This window comes from Tursiops truncatus, chromosome 16 (assembly GCF_011762595.2).
Source record: "Tursiops truncatus isolate mTurTru1 chromosome 16, mTurTru1.mat.Y, whole genome shotgun sequence".
NCBI classification, from domain to species: domain Eukaryota; kingdom Metazoa; phylum Chordata; class Mammalia; order Artiodactyla; family Delphinidae; genus Tursiops; species Tursiops truncatus.
The window spans coordinates 16,252,914-16,275,047 of NC_047049.1; the positions used below are offsets into that span (position 1 = coordinate 16,252,914).

At 43.8% G+C, this 22,134-nt stretch overlaps 2 protein-coding genes across 2 annotated transcripts in view; both read right to left on the reverse strand.

The window, feature by feature from the left end:
* Positions 1-17,302, reverse strand: part of PLEKHS1 (pleckstrin homology domain containing S1) — a 37,180-nt gene extending 19,878 nt beyond the window's left edge. Inside the window, exons 1-4 of the mRNA XM_073793965.1 lie at positions 17,210-17,302; positions 5,867-5,908; positions 4,221-4,483; positions 852-898 (exon numbers count right to left, since the gene is read on the reverse strand). Coding sequence (XP_073650066.1) covers positions 852-882 — 31 coding nt within the window. The 5' untranslated portion in view covers positions 883-898; positions 4,221-4,483; positions 5,867-5,908; positions 17,210-17,302. The remainder of the gene's footprint in view (positions 1-851; positions 899-4,220; positions 4,484-5,866; positions 5,909-17,209) is intronic.
* A 1,263-nt stretch (positions 17,303-18,565) lies between these two features.
* The window catches only part of CASP7 (caspase 7), a 31,139-nt gene continuing 27,570 nt past the window's right edge, over positions 18,566-22,134 (reverse strand). The window contains exon 7 of the mRNA XM_004316596.4: positions 18,566-20,178. Within this exon, the coding sequence (XP_004316644.1) occupies positions 19,955-20,178 (224 nt within the window). The 3' untranslated portion in view covers positions 18,566-19,954. The remainder of the gene's footprint in view (positions 20,179-22,134) is intronic.

The following is a 22,134-nucleotide window of genomic DNA, read 5'->3' on the forward strand; positions in this document are numbered from 1 at the left end:
TACAGCCACATTCTCCTTGAACACAACCTGCCTCGAACCCACTTCATCGCTTTCGGTCATGCCGTCCCTTTCTGCTGAGATGTGCCGTCTTTCCCAATCTCTTTTAAAACCCTATACAGCCTTTAGGGGCCAGCTCCATGACGCGTGTGCTTTTTTTCCCTTCAGACTCCACAGAATTTTGCACTTACCTATCATAGCCTGATCATATGTGCCTATCTTAACTTCCCAATACAGCTGCTAGAATGTGTTTATCTTAATATCCCAATGAAATTACAAACTCATTGAGAGAATGGCTATTCTTAATTAACCTGTACATCCTCTGCAATACGAAGCACGGTGACTTACTAATAATAGGTGCTTCGAATAAATATTCAAAAATACTCATTTTGGAATTGAATCAGATAGTTTGATTTTTAAGTTAGTTCATCCTAAACTTCTGACCAATCAACTACAGTGAGGCATGTGAGCATGAAGCGGGAACATCTGAATAATATCCCTTGACCTATCCTCATAATAAGCCCTGATAACAATTTTGGCAGTGTCTCCAAGTGAGAATTTCATATAAAATTAAGGAAATATTCTCCAGTCTTTTCTGGGCTATAGTTTGCTGTTAGTACCATCTCCCAGCAACAAACGGAACATTTGGTCCATGAAAATCAGAAAATGCCGAATTTCTAGATAAGTGAGCTCTTACAAAATAATCAGCTGAATCTAATAGCCTCCGCTACGTTCTCCACACCAAGAATAATTATCCTTACTAAAACCATCTTCTGTATCCTGGTTAGTGTGATGGGAATTGATCATTATTTTCAATAGAGTTTTTTCCTTCCGAGAATATGTCCCTTGGGTACCTGAACTCTTCCGAGGTTTGGGTTCCATCATGGCTGCCTGTTCTCACCTGTCAAAAAGAAGGGTTAAGCGTTAGTCCCCAAACTACGGTATAGGCTTAGCCACTCAATCACCAGGCGTCAGGATGGTGCTCCCAACGTTGGTCAGATGGCTTATCGTCTCCCCTCTCCCCATTCTGCCCTTGAGGTTGATAGTAGCCATGGTAATGAGGACCCACCCAAGCAGCCTGTGTTCACCAAGTGCCCGTTCTGTGGAGGTGTTGCTAGGATGACCAAAGGAGCATCTTCCCTGGACTTCCTCTGCTCCTGCTTCATAAGTGGCTCTGACAAGACAGCCCCTGGGGATAGCAACACCACCAAGGAACAGAGACGAGAACAGGGCAGAGGGCAGCATGCTATGGACGAACTGCAGCTGAGAAAGCATTTCTGGCCAAAAAGAAGCCCAAGATAAGCCCTCCTCCATGCCAGGAACTCATTTTCTCCAGAGGGAAACCTTAGAGCAAGGACCAGGGCATACCCCTATCCGTAAACTGCCTCCACTGCCTGTGTGCCCTGTTCCCAGGGCTGCCCAGCACTGGGGGCTGAGGCTGACATGGTCAAACTGACTCTAGAGGCCAAGTCCTTTCCTGCACAGATCTGCTGGCAATCCCATGATTGACACGGGGCCCTGCGAGGAGAGGAATCCCACAGGGTAAGAGACCACGGGGCAGGTGAGATCTCTGAAACGGGAATGTATTGGTGACCAAGTTTTACCTTGAATCAGACTCTCAAAATAGGAGGAAACGCTGAACAGGGCTGTGCTAGGGCAGTCCCAGGGCAGTCCCAGGAAGTGGGAAGAGGCAAAGGGCTCTTTACCATGCAGTTGGCATGATGTCATTCCTCCTCTCCTGAGGTCTCCCTTTCTCCAGCATAAACCCACTCATTCCTCCCAGGGCATAAATGACTCAAAGGAAATTCCTGAAATATATATGTATATTGCATATAGTATACAATATACACATACTATACTATAGTGTGTGTGTGTGCACATGTATATATATATATATACATGCGCATATAGTATACGATATACATGTATACATATACTATTTGTGTACATATATATAGTAAACAGAGATGAAAGTCTTAAGGTTAAGACTGCGAGATCTCAAAGCATACTTTTGGTGATCTGTGAAAGGCACATGGGAACCCTCTGAAGACAAGTGGGGTTTTCCTGGACCTAGAACTCACACATTCCCTAACTAAAAAATGGTTTTCTCTGTTGAGGTATCTCTGTATAATAACGATAGTGATTATTTGAACAAATAACAAACAGATAACAAGTGACGTAACAAACAGGTCCCTGGGGGATCTTAAGGCATATGTTGGATCTCTGGTGCCCTCAGCCCTCCCCTGGCGTAAGGGCCACGCTTAGCTCTGTGCAGTGGGCACCAGGCCGCTGAGACCAAAGCCTTCTGTTCCCTGGAAGAGCATTTCTGTACAAGGAAAAGGAATAGAACCCACCTAAAAATTTGCCAACCATGGACATTAAAAAAAATTTACCCCTGAGGTTTTGCTTTAGATCCCTGCGGTTCTTTCCAGTTGCAGGGATTTCACTGCCTGAAGCAGAATTGGGGGCCAGCGGTTCTCAGCCCATCGCCTTTCCCCGCATCCCTGCATGTGGGACTTGACCACCTTTCCCACAGGGCATTTAGCCTGGTGAGCGATGGAGTTCAAAGGTGAGATTGCAGGACTGTGCAGGAGAGACTAGCTGAGGGGAACTTTTTTTTTTTTTAATATTTGAATTTTATTTTATTTATTTTTTATACAGCAGGTCCTTATTAGTCATCCATTTTATACACATCAGTGGATACACGTCAATCCCAATCGCCCAATTCATCCCACCCCCACCCCCACCGCTTTGAGGGGGACATATTTTAAAGCAGTGTTTTTACTGCAAGCTCTCTTTGTTTAAAAGCCCCAAATCATTCTTTTTCTTGATAGAATAATTCTTTGTTAAGCCTTTACAGTTTGTAAAATGTGTTTGCTCACATGACTGCTTTGGTGTCGCAGAACTGTCCCGGGAGACAGCTCGTTTTATGCACGGAAAACTGCGTTTGCGAGAGGACGAGCGAGGTTACTTGTGCAGAGCCCCGCGCCGCTCCACGCTCCCACCCACATCCATGCTCCCTGCACACCGTGGGCGGCAAGGAGAGCTCTGGAGGACATTTCTGGCCTTCCAATGTCTGTGAAGGGCCCCAAAGTCTCGTGTAGGGACCACTCTTCCTGCTTTTTTTTAACGGTGGTATTTTTTTACCCACTGTAAAATGAGACGGCAGTTTTAGAGTATTAACTCTGGAATCCAGATTCATCTCCATCAGTTATGACATGTGATCTTGGGTACCTTATAGCACCTCTCTACACCTGTGTTCCTTCATCTATAAAATGGAAGCAGTAATATCACCACCCTCATAGGATTGCTGTCAGCATCACTTGAAATAATATGGCGAAGAGCACTTTATAGGTGCTTGACAAGTGTGACTTGTTGGGTCATGTTCAGTTCGGATAGTCTATGATTCTATGATTGTTTCATGACTAGCATGTATTGAGTACTTCATACATTCCAAGCACTTCTAAACAAAATCTGTGTCATAGATTTCATATATATATATGTATATAAAGGATTTCACATATATGTATACATATTCTGGATTTCACATAATATATATGGCCTATGATCTATATCGATTTCAAATTATTTTTATGAAATTCAGTATATGTATACATATATATGAAATCTACTATATTCATACATAGGAAATCTATTCTATAAATTTTGCTGATATAATGTAAGCAAAGTTTTAATATTATATATTACACATATGAAATCTAGTGAGACTCAACATAGCAATGAGATATAACAATACTATAACATTTACATTATTCTTACAGTGATACAGTACCCATTTTACAGATAAGAAACTGTTACCAGAAAGATTAAGTAATTTGCCTTTGATCACATAACTAAAAAGAAGCAGAGCCAGCGTCCTAACTTGAGAGCTGGTGTCTGAACTACTTTGCTCTTCCTTTCACCTGAGAAAAAAGAATTAAATCTGTTCAGAGTTTGGCTTTCATTTCTTGTCATTGCCCCCAAATAAAACAGCCTTTCAGATTTAACTCTTTGATCTTGTTCAGGAGACAGCATCCAGTCTTACTGCCTAATCTGTTCATTGTAATGAAATCTGATGAGTGTGATACCAAGAGGTCCTATTTCCCTCTGTGCAGCCCAAGAAGGTTATGAAGAGAGAGCCCGTAACAGTGATTTTGTTCAGTTAAGCTTCCAGATCAGCACGGTCTTGAGAACCCCAACCAGTCACGTCAAGCAGTACTTACTGGAAGCCAGGTGGTCACTGGTTCGGTTCTCAGCGAAGTGTCCTGTCCTTGTGTCTCCTGAACTCACTCCGGCTCGCTCTGAGCTCTGACGATTAAGTACAAGCTTTCTCTGAAATGTGAGTCAATGGGAAATTCCCAAACTTCTATCTTCGGGAAAATTTTACTCTTAAACCAAGCTCAAGGAAGCTGGTGACCCAAGGGAAGTCCTGGGCTTTCATTCTTCTTGTGGTTTGGCACAGAGCTGCCCCAGGCATTCCAGGTGTCTAATAACAAAATAAAAGCAAACAAATAAAAAATTCCTGCCAGACTCTGGACCATGAACACAATGACTCTTATTGAAAACAGTGCCAGCCCAGTCTTGACCTCCTGCAAGGACTGCCATTGAAACAATTCCTTTGCTTCCCACCCATCCATATCCTCCCAGTGTCCTCCTGGGGAAGTTAGGAAGGGTTTCCTTGTGCCAGATGAGGAAATAAAACCCGACTTCTCTAACACATTTGCGTATGCCAAGGGTCTCTGGAAGACCTGCTTATTTCTCCACGATGGGGTGGTCAACAGGGTAGCACTGGGCAGGCTCTCTTGAGCATCCTGCACAGCCACCACCAACTCTTAGAAATAAGCAGGCTGCCATGAATGGTCATCCTCAGTGATATCTAGCCACCGAAGGGCCTTAGGCATATTTTCCTTTCTATTAAATTGTTCTTTGGAGAAAGAGGAAGTGGCAAATGAATTAAACTTCTTACAGCACCTTTAGAAGTGAAAGAACATAACTTTAATCTTTGTTTTCACTCGTGTGACTGGACTTGAATCAGCTCTGCCAGGTATTCACCGAGTGGTTTTAGTTAGTTATTTCAATTTTCTGAGTCTGCTTCCTCATCTGAAAAATGGGGTGGAACACTGACCTCACAGGATCTGTTTAAAGATTAAGTAAGATTTTGCCATAAAAAGCCTATGGTAAGCATTCAACAAAGGTTATTTCTCTGCTTCTCCCTTTGGCCCCTTATGGAAGGTACAAGTATTATTGGTTCCTTTATTCAGCAAACTTAGATGGACTTCAGGTATGCAGAAACGATTATTTTATTGTTCACTTCCTGCACAGGATGGGTTTTGCTTGATTTAGGAGAAATAATTTCTTGGAATGTATTTCTTTGGATGTTTCTTTAAGGCCAGCTTTTGACTACTCTGGAAATAGTTTTTAGTATCTTTACATTTGGTCTTTAAGCAGATAGTACAAGTTATTGCTCTAAGGAGTTCGTGAAAAGCTTGTGCTGATCTCCACCTACTCAGAACTATAAAGCTACAGACAGCCCAATGGAATAATCCAGGGACCCAACCAAAGAAGGGAAGAGAGAAAATTTCTTTAAGGCTGTATTCCTTTGGAAAGGCTATCGATAAACCAGTTAGACAGACAGAGGGACTTCCCATCCATCCATCCATCCATCCAACCAGCCATCTACCCACCCAGTCCACCTTGTTCTAGGCTTTTTTGGTCATATTTTCCTACTAGTGTTACAAAGCTCCTTGAAGAAGAAGCTTAATATATCTTACAAGTGCTTATGAGAGTTATTTGTACTGTAGATGCCACGTAGAAAATAAAAAATTGGCAAGCAGACACCAAATACGAAGCTTGTAAAAAGTAAACATACCTATGAAATGCAAGTATAGTTTCCTTTACCATCTCCAGTGACCTGTAAACAATGTATCAGTGAAATGCTTATTGCAAAGAGCAATCATCTGTTCATCTGAAATATCAAGTAAGTTATTTCGTGATTTTGCCAATTGTCCTTCTGTATCATGAAACAGCTCTTTAGCTCTGCTGCCTCTTAACCAAAACACAGCTGAATGGTTTATATTACATGACCTAACATTTGTTGGGAATTTTTCTTTTACATATACTATCTTAGTTAATCCCAACAATTTTGCAGGATAAGTGTTGTGATTCCTTAATTTCAAAAATAGGAAATTGAAATTTAGAGAGAAAAAAGAACTTGCTCAAAGTCATTCAGCTCGTATGTGACCACCAGAAATCAAAACTCGAGTCTGTCTTGACTATAAGCTTACACGCGCCCTTTCGTACCCTCTAGTGTGTTGAATCCTGGGCTGGGATTGTTTGGTCTGGGCTCTTGGCCTGCTCTGCCACCACCTGTGTGAAACTGCATAGGTTGCCAGCTTTCTGGGCCTCATGACCCCAGTTGCTGTCCCTTTGTCAAGGAGCTCTAAGTACCCATTCAGTTCTGATTATAATGACGCCCTTGAGGCAATGGCAACGACATTGTTGGCCAAAAGGAAATGAGATTTCCTGGGCTGGCTTGGACCAATCATGATTCTTTTCCTCAGCATCTGAACAAAATTGAGGTACAGTTACCAGTAAGATGGAGAGCATCTGTTGCCGACATCATCACCTGGCCCCTGCCTCCCTCTCCAGGGTCACCTCTGAGAGCTCTCGCTTGTACTGTCTGCCCTCTAGGCATCTTGACCTGTGTATGTACTGTTCCCTCTCTCTGATTCATTCTTCTCCCATCTCTTCACCTGGTTAACTTCTACTCATCCTTCAGATCTCACTCAACTATCACTTCCCAGTGATTCCCTCTCTCCCCCAGACAAGGTCAGATTCTCCCATGATACATTATCATGGTGCTGTGTTAACTTCAGAACACATTTTCCCATTTATAATTTTATGTTCGATTGTCTGATTATTTGATTAAAGCTTGACTCTCCCTCCACAAGACTGCAAAATCCATGAGGATTATTAGTATTGTGTCTGCTTCTGCTGACCATTGCATCCCAAGTAGCTAGCTTAAATGCCTCTCCCATTCTTTCTTTTTTTTTTTTTTTTTTGCGGTACGTGGGCCTCTCACTGTTGTGGCCTCTCCCGTTGCAGAGCACAGGCTCCGGACGCGCAGGTTCAGCGGCCGTGGCTCACGGGCCCAGCCGCTCCGCGGCATGTGGGATCCTCCCAGACCGGGGCACGAACCCGTGTCCCCTGCATCAGCAGGCGGACTTTCAACCACTGCGCCACCAGGGAAGCCCCCTGTCTGGCCTTTGATCACTTTGATGCTGGTATCCTACCTTCTGACTGCAACTTCCCATCCTTCTACCTTTTCTATTTCCTCATTTCAACCAAACCTGTTCTTCAGCCTTTTCAAGCCCTTGGGATTCTTGATGCTTCCGCATACTTTCACATGTCTGTTGTGATCAGTGACCTTTGCTAGCTGAAACTGCCATTCCTCAACCCCCTGTCGAAGGAAATGAGCCAGCCTGGTCTTTGGATCGGGGCGAGCATGTGACCCTAGAGCTGGCCCTCCACTGGTTGGCTGTTGGTCCACAGAGTAGCCTGACACAGAGTTTTGCTCAAAAGAGACAATGGCAGTTAGCGAAGCCTTGTTGAAATTCTCTTTCCTTTACTTCCAAGTTACTTTTTCGGCTGGTTCTCTTCTGCACTGATTGATCTTCTTTGCCTCTTTTGCTCGCTCCTCTACCTGCATGCAATCCTTACATTTCAGAATCCCCAGAGTTCCTTCCTTAGATATTTACTCACTCTACAAGTATATCTTGATGCTGGAAGTGTTGACAGTCCATTGAGGGTAGTGACCATAAATCTGGCAAGATTCCTATCTGCTTGATGTGTGATTTTCCCTAGTAGCATCCAGCCGTTCAGGAGCAGACATGGGGAAGCCAGGTGGTGAGGTTCATTCCAGGTTAGCATTTGTACTGGGGAGATGCCACAGAAGGACAAAAGAGCAAGGGAGTTTAGGATAATTGCAAAAGGGTGCCCAAATAGGTGAACCATGGGATCAGAGGGGCATAAGGAGGGAAGAGATGATGGGAGGGGCTCCTGGAGAGGAAGTACGGGTGAGATTGAAGATAGATGAAATAAGCTGGCTGGAAGGGTAGGAAGTGGTGCTTGGAGAGAGCATTACTGATTGATGCTCTTAAAAGTAGAACAGCTGCAGGGAGCGGGTGGCTGAGCTACAGTGTGTAAGAAGGTCATTGGCAATGAGGAAGTCAAGGAACTTAGGGGCTAAGATGTTTGGTCATCCACATGGATGTCTAGTTTATGCAACAAAATCCTTTCGAAATTCTCTGAAGTTTTTTTGAAATGAAAAACAGAATAAAGTTAATCATCTCTGCCCACCTCCCCTAACACATACATACAACAGTGTCTATTTTAATAGTTGAATTCATTTGTAAAAGCAAAAGTAGACACAGATGTCAAAGGAGGACCCTTGGATCCATAGACGATTGAAGTCAGAATCCTCTTTATTTCAAAAGAACACTTGGGTCCCAGTTTCTGGGGATGAGGGAATGTGTATAGGTGATAGAAGATGGCCCAAAGGTTGTAGGCTGGGAAGACAGCCAAAAGACCACCACTGGGTCCAAAGGAGGGATGACGGGGGCTGCTTCTTTTTCTTTCCCTTCCTTTCCCCTTATTGCCCTGACCCTGAATCCTTATTTTGCCCACCTGGTTGGCACTGGGGCAATGGGAACAGAGTTGGTAGAGAAGGAATGGCAGTGAAGTTTACAATAGTGGAGAGGGAGGGACAAGCATAGTAGAAAAGAGATCCCCCACTTCCAGCGATCCCTGGGACCCACGTGACTCTTGGACCGTGGACACACTCGGGACTCCAGAGTCGGCCTCAGCCACTGGTCCAGAAGCAGAGGGAATCTCAGGACTTGTGAGTGGGATGCTGGGGCAAAGGCTCCTTCTCTTCCTCTGGGCAGCACAGTGTGTGGATGGGAAGGCATTTTGCTTCCATGCGGGGAAGCCAACCTAATAATAAAGATGATGCAAGGAAAGAACAGAGCTGAAAGCATCACAGAGGTACAGTGCCGCTGTCTAGATGGCTTGGTAAACTTTGGATTAAACTGTGCTTGAATTCCATCCTTCCTCTGGACTTTCCTTTTAGGAGAAATGGCAATTCTCTTGACTGTTGAAATCAGTTTGCATTAAATTGTTTGTTTTGTGCAAATGGAAATCATTTTGATTGAGGGATGTATGATTTGAACATGAGGAATTGGCCCAGGGATAGAGATGGGGGAGAGAGTTTATAGGAGAAAAAGGATAAAAAAGGAAGGGTAAAAAAAGAAGATGACTCGGCATAGCATAGTATTTTCAAGCATAGAGTCAGACTTACAGAGTTCCCAGAGCTCATTATTGTGCTCTGTGCTCTTGGAGAAATCACTTAACTTCTCTATGCCTCAGTTTTCTTGTCTTTAAATGAGAATGATAAGAGTACCAACTTGCTAGAGTTGTTACAAGGATGAAATGAGCATATATTTGTAAAGTGCTTGGCCCACAGTAAGCACTTTATAAGGGTTTATCAAATAAATCAAGGACGTTGTGTCTGTAATTTAACTTATAAATGAGTTTGTGTAGGAGCCATACCTCTAATGGGAGGGGCTAGGCTCCTCTCTGAGTTTAAAGACTCTTCAAAGTACTTCATAGTGGCATTGGGGGTGTGAAGTCATCCTTTCCATGTTTCCCTTGAGTAAATAGAGGCTACACGAGGCTCAGGAATCATCTAAGAGTCACCTGGTAATAAACATCATGACAGAGTTGAAACCCACCAGGCCTAGGATCACGATACCAAGTTTATGCTTCTGGTCTGCTTCAGCTCACTGGAAGACCTTGGGTTTGTCCCCTTTTTCCCCCTGGGAAGGGGGGACCAGATGACTTCCTGGTGCCTAACAGGCCTAGTAGTCTACAGGTCTCATAATAGTAGCAGCTTAATTGATTGTGCAGTTTGCCAGTTACAAGGTGCTTATACAGTGTCTCCTGCTTGCACAAAAATCTTGCGAGGGAAGCAGGGCAGATATTATATCCCCTGTTTTACAACCAAGAAGCGAAGCCAGCTGATAAAAATGTTTGGTATCTGGTAAGTTACCACTGAGGGTAACTGGAGCTGGATCCCACTAGGAAACTCTGGAAGCTATTCTACAACACTCACCTTAGTTATTCCACCCAGGGGTGAGGGAGCTGGGGTATTTATAGACCAACTCCTGTCTATCATCAGGGGGCCATGCATTTCTGGCACTGCTGACCTGTCATATATGTAGCAAAGTGGGCTCAGGAGGCCAGAGGGATCCAGAGGGACATGTGGGTGTTGACACTTGGGAGTAGACCGATGTGGCTGCCACCAGCAACTGCTACAGTCCCCCTTAGATAAGATGCTCTTGTCACTTTTACCTGGAAATATGTCTGAAATATAGTTTTGTAGTTGGGCACATTGCTATTTTCACCTCAGTCAGGGTTTTGAGGACAAGGAGATGTGGCAGGTTAATAATGGTCCCCAAAGATGTCCACATCCTAACCCTGGAACCTGTGAATATGTTACCTCACATGGCAAAATGGTCATTGCAGATGTGAGTAAGTTAAGGATCTTGAGATGGGAAGATTATCTTGGCTTATTTGTGTGGGCCTGCTAGAATCACAAGGTCCCTATAAGAAGGAGGCAGGAGGTCAGAGGAGAGAGAAGATGCTACACTGCTGGCTTTGAAGAAATGAGGAAGGGGCCAGGGGCCAAGGAATGTAAAACCTCTAGAAGTTGAAAAAGGCAAGGAAAGATTGATAGATTTTCCCCTGAAGCCTCCAGATGGCATAGAGCCCTGAGGATACCTTGATTTTTATATTTCTGCACTTCGTAACTCCGAGAGGATAAATTAGTGTTGTTTGAAGCCACGAAATTTGTGGTCATTTGTTAGAACAGCAATTGGAAATTAATGCAGAGCAAATGGATGGGTTAACATCAGGGTCTACCACAGATGTTCAGTAGGTAGCTCAAACAACTTGTGCAAAACAGAAACCTTGATTTTCACCATCCTCACCCTTCCCACCAAACCTCTTCCCAGTCTCAGGAAACTGCACCATTTCATCTACCTGTTAGGCTATAAACCGGAATCATCCTTAATTTCCAGCCTTTTCGCATATCCCTACTCCAAATCTGTCAGCCAATCCTGCTGTCTCTGCCTTCAAGACAAAGCCCACACCTGACCACTTCCCATGACATCCACTACCATGTCAACCTGCATCTCTCACCTAGGCCACTACTGCAACTCCTGGGCTCCCTGCTTCTACTTTCTCTCTTTAGTCCATTCTCCAGAGTATCTTTGACAATAAATAGTTCATGAAATCCTACCACTTCCCCGCTCAAATCTCTCCAATGGCTTCCCGTTCGTTGTATCAGAATGAAATCCAATGTGTTCGCCATGGTTGAGAGCCCTACATGATCTGGCCCTGCCCGCCTTTCACCCTTATTTCCCAGCATCCTGCTCTGCAGCACTGGCTTTCTTGATGTTTCTCAAATAGGCCCAGGTGGTAGCTGCCTCAGAGCCTTTGCACTCACTGCTTGCTATGCCTAGAAACCCCTTTCTTTGCATGTCTACGTGGCCCACTCCATCACTCTGCTCAAGTTTCTGCTCAGATGTGGCTCTGAGGAGGCCTTTCCCAGTCATTCTACCTAACTTAACCTTCCTCTCACCCACCTCCCCATTCCTGAGCTTCTTATCCTGCTTTATTTCTTCATAATACTTCTCACTACATGAAATCATATTAACTATCTGTCTTCTCCACTAAAATATAAATTCTATGGGCTTCCCTGGTGGCGCAGCAGTTGAGAGTCCACCTGCCGATCCAGGGGACACGGGTTCGTGCCCCGGTCTGGGAAGATCCCACATGCCACGGAGTGGCTGGGCCCGTGAGCCATGGCCACTGGGCCTGCGCGTCCGGAGCCTGTGCTCCGCACCGGGAGAGGCCACAACAGTGAGAGGCCCGCATACCGCAAAAAAAAAATTAAAATTAAAAAAAAATTAAAAAAAAATAGAATAAAATATAAATTCTATGAGAGAAAAGACTGTTTTTTTTACCTGTTCTTTCCCCAATGCTAAGAACAGTGCTTAGCACAGATCTCAATAAATATCTGTTGACTGAGAAAAAATACATATAAAAGGTTATTTCCTTTTTGGTGTCTATCATGATCAGTCAAAGATAAGTGGTGCTTCTCATGTAGGCGCGGTTTACCCAGAACACAAATTAGTGCATTTTCACATATCCACCCACCCACACCTTCTAGATCTTTATGCCTGAAAGAGAAATTTGTCTTCAGCTCCCACAAGTCCTAAGTTGGAAGAGAAATTGTGAACCAACTGTGACTTCACTGAAAGTACAAATCCTCCAACAGAGCTCTCTCTTCAATCACAAGTGGAGCCTCTTGCCCTCTGAAATGAGAGGGACCACTGTTCACATCGGCTATGGGACTGTTAGGCGCTGGTTAATTTATCACAGAAAATTCTTACTTGGTATTCTTATCTAACCCCTGCCTCTAGCACACACCCAAATCTCCTGGTTTTTAAATTAGCCATACTCATTCGCTCTTGGTACTTATATTATTTTTAAAAGTTTAGCAGACGGAACATATCTATCTTTATAATTGCTTCCTCTCTTGTTTTTCTTATTATTTTTCCTTCTCTCCTTCTTACACTCAGTCTCACTGAAGAATGTATCTATCCCGTAGGACCCTCCTCAGGCTCTAAAGTTTCTAAACTGTTCAACTTACCCCTTCCCAGGGTGCATTCTACCACTAGTTTAAAGTTTGGCTGCAAACTGGAATCACATGGAGAGGTTTAACAACGCTGATTCCTGGTCCCACCCTCAGAGATCCTGACTTAGTTGGTCTGGGATACTGCCTGGGCACTGGGCTGGAAAAACCTCCAGGTGATTCTAGGGTGTAGTCACAATTGAGAACCATCACATCTGGTCAATCTCCTTAGGGTCATTATTTTTTTAGAATTAAAAAAAATAAACTTATTTTATTTATTTTTGGCTTCATTGGGTCTTCGTTGCTGCGCATGGCTTTCTCTAGTTGCGGCGAGCGGGGGCTACTCTTTGTTTCCGTGCGCGGGCTTCTCTGGTTGCGGTGGCGTCTCTTGTTGCAGAGGCTTCTCTTGTTGCAGAGCACGGGCTCTAGGCATGCGGGCTTCAGTAGTTGTGGCTCACGGGCTTGGCACACGGGCTTAGTTGCTCCGTGGCATGTGAGATCTTCCTGGACCAGGGCTCGAACCCGGGTCCCCTGCATTGGCAGGCGGATTCTTAACCACTGTGCCACAAGGGAAGTCCCCTTCAGGGTCTTTAGAATCGCCCCTTCTGAATAAACTCCATAGACTCCCTGGAATTTTCCATTTATCTCTTTAAATTCACAAAGACCTGGCTTTTGCTTGATGACTCATAACAACGCCCACCAACGAAATGTCTCCTTATTTGATCTTATAGTTCTTTGGAGTTTGCAAAGCTCTTTCCACACATTTTTCTTTAAATCCTCCCAACATCCCTGTGAGGTAGGCATTCAGGGCCAAGATGAGGTGATGGAAGCTGGAACAATGGTCTGCAGAGTTAGGGCTGGGGCAGACAGATTGAGCAAAACAAGCAAATAGACAAACACACACACACACAATAAACAATAACCCCATAAAAACAGGATACCCAGTTAAATTGGAATTCCAGATAAGCAACAAATAATTTTTCAGTATAAGTATATTCCATGGAATATTTGGGACACACTTACACTAAAAAAGTTTGTTGCTCTGCCTGAAATTCCAATGTAACTGGGCACCTTGTATTTTATTGGACATCTCTGCACTCAGCGCCCGTTCCTCTTCCGAAGCTCAGGCTGGTGGCTACGCCATTCCTTGGCCTTCCTCTAATTCTCTTGCCTTCCTTTCCTGCTCCCGTTCTTCCTCTTCTCTGCATGGGTAGCCTTAATCCTCAGAAAGCCTCTTCTGTAGATTAGAATCCACTTGCACTTCCTTTTTTTCCCTCCTTCCTAATCTCCTTCTTGTGTCCTAAATTATTAATAAGGTCAGGCTGGTTTAAAAAACATAGTCAAACATTTATTGAGTACTTTCTGTGTGCCAGGCATTGTGCTAAGCGCTTCGTACTCATTATTTCATTCTCACAAGACACTTAGAGGTAGATACAATTTCCTAGCTACCTACATATGGCTACTTCCATTTTAAGATGGAGAAACTGAGGTTTAGAGAGCTTGAGAGAGTCCTCAAGGTTATCTAACTTGGAAGTGCCAAAGCTGGGCTGGGAACAGGGCTCTTCCTCCAGAGCCTTTGTTCTCAACTAGCATACTAGGAAAATGAGACGGTACAAAGAGCCTTGTGGCTTTGCTATTCAAATTTTCCAGCTTGTTCAACTTAGCTTTCTGAAGCTCCTGGGATTTGGAACAACCATTGGATAAACCTCTTCCATGCCATGTGGGAGGCCTAGGAGATGAAAAGTGTTGACAGCGTAGCCATCCGTAAGATGCATACATATTTTTGGAAATCTTATTTTTAACCCTGAAAAAAAGAAGTGTCACCCACAAGTCTCTTGAAGGAAGACTTCAGCATCCATTGCCAGCGAAGTAAACACTTAACCCAGGACAACGTTCTTTAAACACGTTTGCTGAGGCTAAGGGGCAAATAGTTTATGCTGATTCCGGGTAACAGACGACAAATACAGTATGTCAGAGAGGCTTTTTTTCAAGTGTTCCATAGCTTTTTTGGTATAAGCTGCCCCTATGCTTTAGCAGTCTGTAAATATTTGTGCAATTAATGTATGCTGGCAGACGTCTCAAGAGAAAAGCAGGCTTCATAATGCCAAGAAAAATTGTAATTAGCAACACAAAAGAAAAAGAATTTGTCTCTTTCATCTCAGTGCTTAAAAACTGTCAGCACTTAATACAGCTGGAAGCTTCAGAAAAGATAATTTGCAAAAGCTGATTTTCCTAAGCTTTTAAGAGTTGGTCCTGCATATATCCTAGTATAAAAAACATACACTTGAGAATTAACTTTTCCCTTCCTTACTTAACATTAAAACAGTTAATATTAATTATGAAAGGTGTGGTAGAGAAAAGTTCCTTTAAAAACGTCAGTAATGTTATTAAAGAAAGTATTTTACATTGTGGTACCTAAGAGGCACTGGAGGAGAGGGAAAACACGCGTGGCCCATCTTGCCTAGAAATGATTGCCTAAGTGATCTGAGAGGAAGAGGAAAGAGGTGTGCCTGCAGATACCAGCTGGAGAAGCCCGTGCATCTGGACCCATTCATTGCAAGCTCCCTCACACTTCCCAAGCTTCCTCCAAAAGTCACCCTGGGCTTGAAGTTCCTGTTCAGCCTCTGGAAGTTCCTGGGCAAGTGTTCTCTAGTTCTCAAGTTTAGGAAAGCGAAAGCTAGGTACAACCAATCACAGGCAACTAGGGCTTAGACTATAGCCAACCAATACTTTCCTTTCTGCTTCCACTTTTTCCCTGTAAAAGATTTTCCCCAGCTCCATTTGAGGGAGCACTTCTAACCACTTCCCCTTTGGAGCAAATAAATTCCTAAAATTTTAATATGTCTCAGTTTATCTTTTAATGGGACTCAGAGCCAGGTTTCTAAATACTGATGGTTAAAAGCACCTCTGCTAACCCTGGATCCTAAGAAAAAAGTTTGATGCTGTGAGGATTGAGATATGCCTTAAACAACTTAAGCTGGAACTAGCAATTTTTCATTTCATTTCATTCCATGTTTTTTGGTGTGCTGCACAGCTTGCGGGATCTCAGTTCCCCAACCAGGGATTGAACCCAGGCCGTCACGGCAGTGAAAGCGTGGAGTCCAAACCACGAGGCACCAGGGAACTCCCTGGAACTAGCAATTTAGACCAAACCTATCAGACTGTTTCTTCCTCCCTCTTTTTCCCAAATCCTTCCTGAACCTCATGCCATCTACCTGGGTCAGACCATCAAAGCTCAAGAAATGCCTGGCCTTGTATTTCTGCAGTTATATCAACCCCCAGTGCCTTCCAAATTTAAATCCTTTGACCTCGTTTGGCTTTAAATGCTTAAAACAAACTTATTAGAAAACTGTAGTGCCATAAATATTTATATAAACCAAAGCCCGTGCCAAAGCCAACTCATCACCTTCGGCTTTTGGGTTTTCAGATGTTGATCATGTACTTTTAGAAGGCTATTCAAGCACGAACCTGCAAGCTAATGGAGTTTCCACGTCCACACCAGTACTGCGGTGGTGGCTGGGGTCTTCCACGTGTGTTCTTGGTGTATTTGTGTTAACGATTTATGAATCCGAAAGAATTATTTGCCATCTGATCCAAAACAAAGTCCTGAAATCTATCGGAAGGGTGATGTGATCTATGGCCCGAGGGCACACTGGCAGGGACAGGCAATAATTCTCTCTATTGGGAGGACTGGTGGGAAGAGACAGGATCTGTGGTTTCAACGCACAACAGCTCCTGCCCACAGCAGAAACATGCGCAGCATGGATCCCTTAGTCCCATTCTGTCTAGGAAGACATCTTAAAGCCTGCAATTCATATTCTCAAACACGTTGAAAACATAAAAACAATCCTATCATATCACTCAGCAGAAGGCTCATCTAAAATGGAGAAGGGCATAGAAAGTATACCATGGAAATTAAGGGCATGGTAGAGTTCTACACGGAGATTTTTGCTGAAGGTTAAGATGTGCTCGGAACATGTCTTCTGTGAAAACTCCAAAATAGATGTTTTTCCATGAATTCTTTTTAGGTATATACTATATTATCAGCTTCAGTTTCAGTGGAGAGGGGAAGCAAAGATGTGTAAACAAGTGGTCCTTGCCCTCAACACTGAGCTTCTCAAAGTGTCCTGTGCAGGTGGATCCCCTGGGGATCTGGTTAAAATGCAGATTCTTGTTGAGTGGGGCGGGGCCTGGGATTCTGCATTTCTGACAAGCTCCCAGGGGATGTGGACGTTGCCGGCACACACTTGGTATTGATATTTACAAGGCAAAAACATTTACAAGGCAAGACAGTGTAAAAGAACCTTTTGATCTTGCCGTTATCTTTGAAGAACTCTGAAGGATCACATTCCTTTGGAAATTCATGGTACCCGGGGCTACTGCTATTTGTGTCCCTGCCTAAGGACACAGATGCATTGCTGCTGCTTTAAATTGGTGACCACCGCCGCTTCTCACCTGGCCAGATGTCTGCTGGAAAAGGCCTGACAGATGGAAAGCCAGACGAAAGGTGTGCTCCTAGGAAGTCAAAAGGCAATCCTTGGTGGCCAGAGTATCTGGACAAAAGATTTCAGGAGACGCACTGCAAGGCTGGACAAAAGAAAGGATTTGTCAACCGGTGTCTATGTCCTTTCAGTGGACATTATCTTCTTTCTCACAGAGAAACCTTGATTTTCTTGAGGTTTTAAACCATGTTGAATACACTGCATTCCAGCACTTTGAGACCTATTTTGGGCAATTTATAAACGTAATAGGCTTATGATGGTTTATGGAAATTTGCTCAGAGGAAAAAGCTCTAGGCAGAGCCTAAAGCTGGCACTTAAAATAGGCTAGTGGCACCATGAGAAAAAGCAAACAAAGATAAACCCAGACTTGAGCCCACCATGCCAAGTGAGGCATCTTCCTCACCCACAGCAGCACTCTGCCTGGTACTTTTGCAAGGGGGAAGCTTGGATTCTAAATAACAATAACCAGGAACGTGTGTTCACCAGGACTGAGTTCTCCTTTAGTGCAATTTGTCGTCAGAATTTCAGATTATAAAAAGATTGGAAAGTTTAAGAATGGAGACGGGTATGAACACATACCCAGCTTGGAACAGGGTTTCTGATCTTGATAAACGAAGGCTCTTTCCTAACAGCGATTTATATTTCTGGACTAAGGGGCATGAGGTAATGTTATTTTATAAGCTTAATGACTGCTCAGAGAATTAAAAAAAGAATAATGCTGACACTTGGAATCACTTCTGTCTCTTTAATGAAGCTTAGAAGGCAAATGTCAATAAGTAGGGTGCCATGATTTTTACTTCAAATTACAAGGCCCTTGGGCACATTTATTTCTAAGACAGGAGCCTTTGACAGGGGAGTCTATTTCCCAAAGAACAGCCTGTGAATTCTGAGAGAAGTGGGGTAGGTGCTTGTTGATTCTCTTGATTCACGATCACCACTTAAATTTTGAACATTTGGTGGATTTTAGACGGGCAGGAAACAGGGACAAGTCTAATAAACTGGCCCTAAATTAGTTTTCTTATTGAAAGAAGATACTTTTACACCATCTGATTTTGTTGCCAAATTAAAAAGGGCCAGCCCATCACAAACAGCTTTACAAGTTCATTAACCCTTTATGGGAAGAGTTTCAGCTTCCTAAGTGATTGTTTACTTGTTGTTTTATTAATGTTCGAGCTTCAAAAGAAAATATGAATTACATTTTGTGTTGAGGTCAAGTCAGTAGGGTCAATTCTTACCCTGTTTTCTCATTTTCCCAGTGAAATAAAAAAAAAAACTTCAAAAGGAAAGCAAACTGAGCAGATTAGGAATTAAACAACCACATTTTAATCAATAAATATAAACATTTGTTTGTTAACAAGTTATCCGGCAGAGTAAAATAGTAATTATCAAGGATTCAAAAGGGGACACCACCTTGAAAACACAGCGCAAATATCTTCGCCATAAACCTTCCCCCATTTAGAGAATTAGAGGTAACAAAAAATTTACCCAGAATAAGGCTTGGGATAACCTAAAAAGTTCCAGGCAGATTGTAAAGCTAAAATAGATGATTTTGTACATAACAGGTAACACAAAGATTATCTGACAACTCAATGAATAAATGATTGACTGGATGATTCACTGAACACAGGGAATAGGATTCCTTCTATTCACATTGTGAGCCAGGCCCATATCTATTTCTGTAACTCCCTTGCCTCACTCTCCCTTGCTATGCTCTGTATTGCAGGAAATCACACTTCCCAGGGCCCTTGCCAGATTCCTTCCAGGTAGGGCTGGAAGGGTAAGGTGTTAGAGGAAGACTAGAAGGGTAAGGTGTTAGAGGAAGACTAGCCCGGGTAAGTTGCCATGTCTGACTCATCTGGTGTTGTCCCATCTCAGGCAATGGCTTTGTTCCTGCCACGGCTCCATTTCCCACAACTCCTAGGTGGTTCCAGCTCCTACCAGCCAGCCCCCAACCATGTTTCCAGCTCCTGTGTATGACCCCAGCTTCTGGACTCAGGGAACCACACCTCCTCATAGCCCTAGATGGTAACAGCTTCCTTTCATTTATCTTCTCTTTCATCATCTATGTATGTCAATTTCCTCTATTAAATTCCATCTACTGAAATACTTAGAATGGTTTCTGTTTTCCTGACCGGATCGTGACTACTACATATTAGAATCATTACACTTTTTTCCCCCTCTAACATATCTGGGAATTCCTGCACGAGAATCCGCTGTAAGCCAATGAAAATCATCACTCAAACCGCATTCAATACCCACTTTCTGCAATACAGGCAAACGAATATCCCTTTGGCTGTTTTTTTGTCAAGCACTCTCTTTGCCAGGTACAAATATGACTCTGATGGTCTACCAAAGTCACCACCAACCACGGTGGACACAGCCAAAACTCATCTGCAGAGGTCATTTTTGTTGTATGTACTAAGTGTGACAACAAGGAAAAAGAAAGACAAACAGGAAATTAATCTTAAGAGAAAGTCGCCAAATGGATAACAATGTTAAAAAAAAAAAAAATCTCTGAAAATTCAGAGACGGTAAGACAGCACCAGAAAGTTTCCTGTTGAATCAATTTTCCTGAAGTTAAAATCTTTTAGAATTTCTGGATCTTTCAAGAGCATCAAAAAAAAAAAAAAAAAATTCTGATTCATCAACAAATGATCCGTAGCTTCTCAGCTAGAATGCGCCCCTGGAATGGTTATCTTCAGAAGTAGAGTTCCTTGGTGAGCATGGAGACCACACATGGGATCTGCTTCTTCTCATGAAAGCATGGGTCATTAGATTGAGATTCAAAGTGCCTGGCCACCCTGTCATTCACCCTGGTGAGAATCTGCAAGATCTCCAGGCTCTTCCCGTGCTCGTTCAGGATGGAGCAGAGGGCCTGCACAAACCAGGAGCCACTCCCTGGGTTCCTCCATGAGTAATAGCCTTCAACGGGAGAGAAAGAAGAGGAAATCAGCTGACCTGGCCACTGCTCCGCTCACCACCCAGTAGGAGCTGTCGGTGTTTGGGGCCTTCGCACGTGCTTTTCTGAAGTGACAGTACTCCCCGCCTATCTGTGCAGGGTATGTGTCCTACAGGTAACCACTCTAAAACACAAATCTCATCCTGTCCCTCTCCTACCTAAAACAGTTCCCTTGCACCCCTATATCAGGGTGAAGTTCAGGCTGCTTAGCACAGCCCACAGGGCCCACGACCACGTGGCCCCCTGTCTACCTGTCCGGCTTTGAACTTCGCTAATGCCCGGTCACACCCTGTGCTATGGTCTCTCGCTCCTCTCTGTGCCATGGGAGTGAAAAGGCAGTGGTCTACAAGCCAGGGTGAGACCTCTCATCAGAAGCCACAATGCCCGGCACCTTGATCTCAACTTCCAGAACTGTAAGAAATGAATTTCTGCCCCCCAGTCTGTGGTCTTATGTTAGCACAGCCGGAGCAGACTGACAGCCCCTGTGGTCCAGCCTTTTGAGTTTTACCAACGCACTGAGCCACCTGCCCCTGGGCACTCTGTCTGGTGAGCCCTCTCTCCCTTCCTCCTGCTGTTTGGTTTTTCAAGACCCAGTTACAGCAGCTCTTTTTTCCAGAAGCCTCTCTCACCTGCCTCCCTAGAGTTCACCCTTCTTCCTTTAGTTCTGCTAGACCTGGCTCAGAGCACCTCCAACCTGAGTCACAGGTTGGTTCACACAGACACATGTTGCCGTGACTCCGTCTCCCTCTCACGGGCAGGAGACCAGATTTCTTTCTTCCACGCACAATCCTTAAAACTTGTGACGTTATCATTCTCACAAAACCCCATCTGTAGATCCCGCCAGAACTGGTTTTCCAAACACAGTGGCCTATTTACTGTAACCAGTACCTCTGTATCAAGCACTTGACAAACTACTACTACAGGTGGGAGAATTCTAACTTAGTGATGGTTTTTACCCCAAACAAAGGAAGTTCACTGAACTCACTCAGGCAGACCTGGAGCTTGGTTAATCCTAAGGTGGCTTGCTTGCTACAGGCATTTCTGGTGTCTCTTAACAGGCTGCCATATAAAAGAATCCTGGCCTGAGCTCTAACTCTATTACATACCAAAATCTCTATATGACCTTGGGCAGGTCACCTAAACTCACCCAAGCTCAATTTTTTCTTCTATCTGTAAAATTAGGACAGATGTAACACCTTTCCTAACTACCTATGCAATTATTTCAGGGACGATTGAGGTAAAAGACATGAACAACACTCGGTAAATTGTAAAGTGCCACAGAAATATTTGTTCTTATAATTCCCAACAATGATAATAATCATCATAAATGAGAGAATTCAGCCTTCTTTGGAGAGAAAAGTGACTACGTCCCTGTGGTAGGCAGAATAATGGCCCCCAGAATAATGGCGCCCAGGGATGTTCATGCCCTAACTCCAGGGCCTGTGAATATGTTACCAGACATGGCAAAAAAGAGCTTCGCAGATGTGATTGAGGTCAAGGAAACAAGATGGGGAAATTATTCTGGATTATCCAGGTGGGACTAATCTAATCACAGGAGTCCTTAAGAGAGGGGAACCCTTCCCAGCTGTGGTCAGAAAGAGCAGTGTAAGGGTGGAGGGAGGGTCAGAGATGGGAGGTTGCCGGTTTTGAAACTGGAGGAAGGAGGCCGCGGGCCAAGGAATGCAGGTGGTTCTAACATGCTGGGAAAGCAAGGACGTGGATTTTCCCCTCTACAGTCTCCAGAAGGAACTGTAGCCCTGCCAACCCATTTTGGAATTCCGTCCTCTGGAACTGTAAGGTAATACATTTGTGTGTATTAAGCCACTATGTTTGTAGCAATTTATTTCTACAGCAGTAAGAAACTGACATAGCTGCAAGCCTTCATTTCGACGGTGGGCCGGATGGCATGGTCTGGTTAG